At 32.7% G+C, this 4,595-nt stretch overlaps 1 protein-coding gene across 1 annotated transcript in view; it reads right to left on the bottom strand.

The window, feature by feature from the left end:
• MEF2C (myocyte enhancer factor 2C) overlaps positions 1-2,447 on the bottom strand; it is a 113,785-nt gene extending 111,338 nt beyond the window's left edge. Inside the window, exon 1 of the mRNA XM_042781323.1 lies at positions 2,394-2,447. Coding sequence (XP_042637257.1) covers positions 2,394-2,447 — 54 coding nt within the window. The remainder of the gene's footprint in view (positions 1-2,393) is intronic.
• Between the last annotated feature and the right edge of the window lie 2,148 nt (positions 2,448-4,595).

Here is a 4,595-nt window from a genome sequence, read left to right as displayed (position 1 = left end):
CCCCCCCCCCGAAATATGTGAACATCATAGTTTAAAGGAAGCCCAGGTTTGGGATGCCCCCACACTTAATATGAAATGCTGTTGCAGATTTTATGGTTTTGATTATAAAAAAAACATCATCTACATCTTTTAGATCTTTTAGGTTGCCTCCAAAATGGCTTTTATGACTACTCTCATGGGAGGTGAGAGGAATACATGATGAATATTTGCATATAAGAAGGCTCTTTAAAATGTTCAATGACCATCTAAAGTAATCGCTGAAATATATACCAAACACGAAGGTTTTCATTTTTACTAATTCCATTTAGGTGCACTGAATTAAAGGGCCGAACTATTGTACCTAGGGAAGATCTGGTGGAACAGTGCCTAAGGTATCTGACCGCTAACCAGAAAGCTGGTGGTTCAAACCCACCAGCCACTTCTTGGAAGGAAGTTTGGGCAATCTCTTCCATAGTGACACCGCCTCTGAAACCCAAGGAGGGGTCGCTATGAGTGGGACCGACTTGACGGCGGTGAGTATTGGACCTAGATAAACGGTGGAGTAAGGAATAAATATATCCTAAACTTTATAGAGTAAAATCAAAGAATCTATGTCCAGAATTAAAAAAAAACTTTTTTTTTCTTCTTTTAAAGTTAGTATGATTCCTAACATGGGTGAGAGTAACATCAATTGTAGATTCAAACACATTTAAATCAAGAAAATATGTTCAATTATTAGCTCAAAAAGTATCCTGTTAAAATTCTTGTATCCATGTTTTACTTTTATGTTCCTTTTATAAAGCACAAAGAAACTTCATGAATTCAATACACAAAATTTTTATTCTATTTTTGTAAGCAAAAGGAAGATACAACGAACCTAAATATTAGTCTCATTAATGAAGTGCTGAGTGTTAATTCATATATGTTTTAACTGCACCCAAAGTTGGTTATAGCCTAACTAACAAGGTCTAAACTGTCAATGATACAAAATGTTCAGTATTTCAGACTTAATTTAAATTTCAAGCTATAAATAAATTAAAAATTACTGTGGTTTTATTGACAGAATTATTGCTTTTTGATGTGACCCATAGCAGTAAGCAATGAGTCAGGAAAACACTGAAGGAATTCATCATAAACCCTAGCTGTATTTTCATCTCAAAACAGTTCAAAGTCATGCATATCTTAAAATATGTAATGATTTACAAAGGAGTGTAAACTTGAAAACTAAGTTATGAAAAGGTGCTTCTTAATGGCATATGGACTTTGATGGCATAAATAATTATTTCTACTTGGTAAAATTTACACATTTACCAAATATTAATTTTTAAAAAAATCAATCAGTTCTGCTCTCACTTGCAGGTCCAAAAAGGTAAAGTGGATAAGGGGGAGAGAGAGTGTTTTTACTTGGTGGAAACTACAGTCTGGTGGGGCGCCCCCAAGGCTGGCTCTCTTCTTAGCTTTTCCCAGCGTCAATGGACGATAGCTAAACACTCTTCTCTCATGGCCAAGGAAGGTCTATTCTGACGCTGGGTGCCTGGTTGAGATCGATGGGATCCAGCACGCTGTAATTTCTCCCAGGGACCATTCTTTGATATTTAACATTAGGATGCTTACAAACCACTCAGTTATCCTTACATCACCTAATTAAGTCCACTTGCCTCAAATGTGAAGAAAAATAAAGCCAAATTACAGTCTTTATTGCTGAATAGTGTTTGGATAAGTAAAGTCTTCAGATAGATTAACTGTATCATACAGACATCATCATTGAAGATCTAGAAAAAAATAACATCATCTACTTCTATGTTTATGAAATTCAGGGTTTCAAAAAATGGCATGAATTAACTAAAAATTCCTGCCTGTGTGTTTTAAGTTACTAATACATTATGTGAGGTTTTATTTCTGTTGTTGTTGTCATCAGCACAAAGTTGAAATGTTTTGGATGTATTTCAAAGTCTCTTATACTGTGAATAGAATGAAAGCCATTTTTATACAGGATATTTGGCCCATATTTTAAACTTTTAAATGGATGACCACAAAAAGTCTAGTTTCCATGAATATAAGAATATCTTTGATGATGCGTGCAATGTAGCAATGTTATGCTTATTAAGCCATAATTATTAAACTACTCATGTTACACAAATACAGCTCCCATTTAAAATTCGTGTTGGAGTAAAAAGTGAATAGCTTTATGTAAACTGTGTTTCTAAAGTGTAAATGATACAAAAGAAAGTTATTTTTCCCCTTTATAAAAAAAAGACTATTGGCACTTAACCTGTCCACATTTAATTCACTAACATTTCTCTAAAATTCAATTAATAGCTATTTATAAATTCAAAATGTTTTAATGTATCTGGGAAAAAGGCAGTAAATAGGCCATGTAAATAATAATACAAAGGAAAGTTTACCCTACTCACCTGTCTGTTACGTTCATCCATAATCCTTGTAATCTGAATCTTTTTTCTCCCCATAGTCCCCGTTTTTCTTCTCTCTCTCGTTCCTGAAATTATGTATGTTTTCCTTCCTTTTCTTTCTCTTTCCTGTTTCCTCCAAACAAACCTCCTTCTTCAGCACTTGCACAGCTCAGTTCCCAAATTCCTGCATTCGTTCCTGCTACATTGAAAAACAGAAAATTAAAAATCAGTATAACAGTAAACCAGTTTCATAAGAACTACCACATTCTTAGTTTTATAAAGGAAATAAACCATATGGAAGTAAACCAATAAAATGAATGAAAATAAGTGTTTGTTAAATGTACATGGTATATCCCATGCAAGAGCATATCAAATAGGAACAGTTTGTTTTTATAATTAAAGTAATCTCATAACTAATTTAACAAGTCATTTAAATGATAAAAACCTTGCTTTAAATTAAAGCCCAACATTTGAAATGTATCTTTTGCAAAGAGTCCCTTAATATTTTTTAATGAAATTAGGCGACTAGTTTCACCCTTCTGTTATGAAAAATTACCTAAATCAGAGAGTTAATGAACCTTTATGTACCTGTGTATGCTAAGTAGGGCAGCTAATTCATTTCTGAAGGCAAAACAATCTTGTGTTTTGACAGCAGAGGTGATAACGTCCCTCGTTATGCAAATAGGATGGACTATTATGAAAGTGCTAGTTGATGTATGGAAATGTCAACTAATTTAAATCTAAATTCTTTAATCTTATTTTTATTTTTTTAAGAGTATCACTGCTGTGAGAACACTGCAGAAATAATACAGGATATTTAACCTTACATTACAAGCACCTATCAGCAGCAAGATCTTCTGTTTTGAAAACTCAAGTTGTATCTTGAATACAAAAATAGAAAGATAATTATGGATAGAAAAGAAGTGATACAAAAATTAGAGTACTATTCCATTAATGGTCATATATTTTTTTATAAAGAAATCTGTCCTCTTAAATATTTAAAAAGAAGACACATAGTATCTCTTTGGGGAGTAAGAAAACTACAGAAGCTTGCTATTATAAACTGGAGATCTTTAGATCATGAGTTGAAATTAAAGAAATGATTATTAATACTATAAGATAAACTCAAAGAACCCAGAATACTAAAAGTATATATTTTATTTTGTTTTAAACTCTATCTGAAAATATTTGAACATAATGGAAGGGAACTGCTGTGAAATGTGGAAGTTAACAAGAAAGCATTCCTCAATAGCTTCATTTGTTAGCAACAGCTTCAATTATTTCCCTCCCGTCAATGAATGCAACAACTTTACAGGTGGCTCAGAATTTCCCTGTTTATTTTAGTTGGTGTCTGACAACCAACCTGATAAATTCCCACATGTATTATGTAACGTTAAGCCAATGTCCTGGCTATGTAATAGATTGTTTGGCTCCAATTCAAAGTTATTAGAACAGGAAAGCTGTTATACACTAGGTCTGATCATCAGCTGTCCTTTGATATCTCTAATTTAATTTCTAAGTTCCTTATCACCTTGAGTAATTTTTTTTTTTTAATTTAAGTTTTCCATGGCTATCTAATTGCAGAAGCTATTATGATATAATTAGTTCTTGTGGATTAGCATTGCTTAAATACTAAGGACTACCCATTTTCTTTTGTCAAATACTTTCTATTAAACTGCAGCTCTCTTCTGCCTCTGAGAATATATATATATATATATATATATGTCGAATAACATCATGACCACACAGAGTTCATCAAAAACTATTACTCCAGATGTATTTTTAAATGTTGGAAGTAGTTCAAAAGTTTTCAAGAGTTATATAAATCACACATACTTGGCAAATACACATGAAAAAATTAGTTATAAATGTTGTATAGTTATCATTAAGATAAAATAACATTAAACTACAATAACATTAAAATATGAAAAATCCACAAAGCACAACCGCAGCATATATTCACTGTTGCCAAAATATGTTTATTTTTAGAAACAGTCTTAAATATCACTCAACTGGGCAACTTTCCTGTGTTTCCTATAGTCTTACCTTAGAAGCAAGCAGCATGTTAGAATGGCATTTCCATGCATGTGCAAGACCCCAAAGAGACAAACAGGCTTTCTCTATCACAGAAAAGCCAATGCATGAATCCACAGCAAATGCATATGGAACAATTTCTTTTCCTTTCATTTAGCTGAGGCCGGTGGC

This window comes from Orycteropus afer, unplaced genomic scaffold (assembly GCF_000298275.1).
Source record: "Orycteropus afer afer isolate SDZICR_OR568_19922 unplaced genomic scaffold, OryAfe1.0 scaffold00105, whole genome shotgun sequence".
NCBI lineage: Eukaryota > Metazoa > Chordata > Mammalia > Tubulidentata > Orycteropodidae > Orycteropus > Orycteropus afer.
The sequence above is the reverse complement of the archived record's forward strand: the minus strand, read 5'-3'. Positions and strand labels throughout refer to the sequence as shown.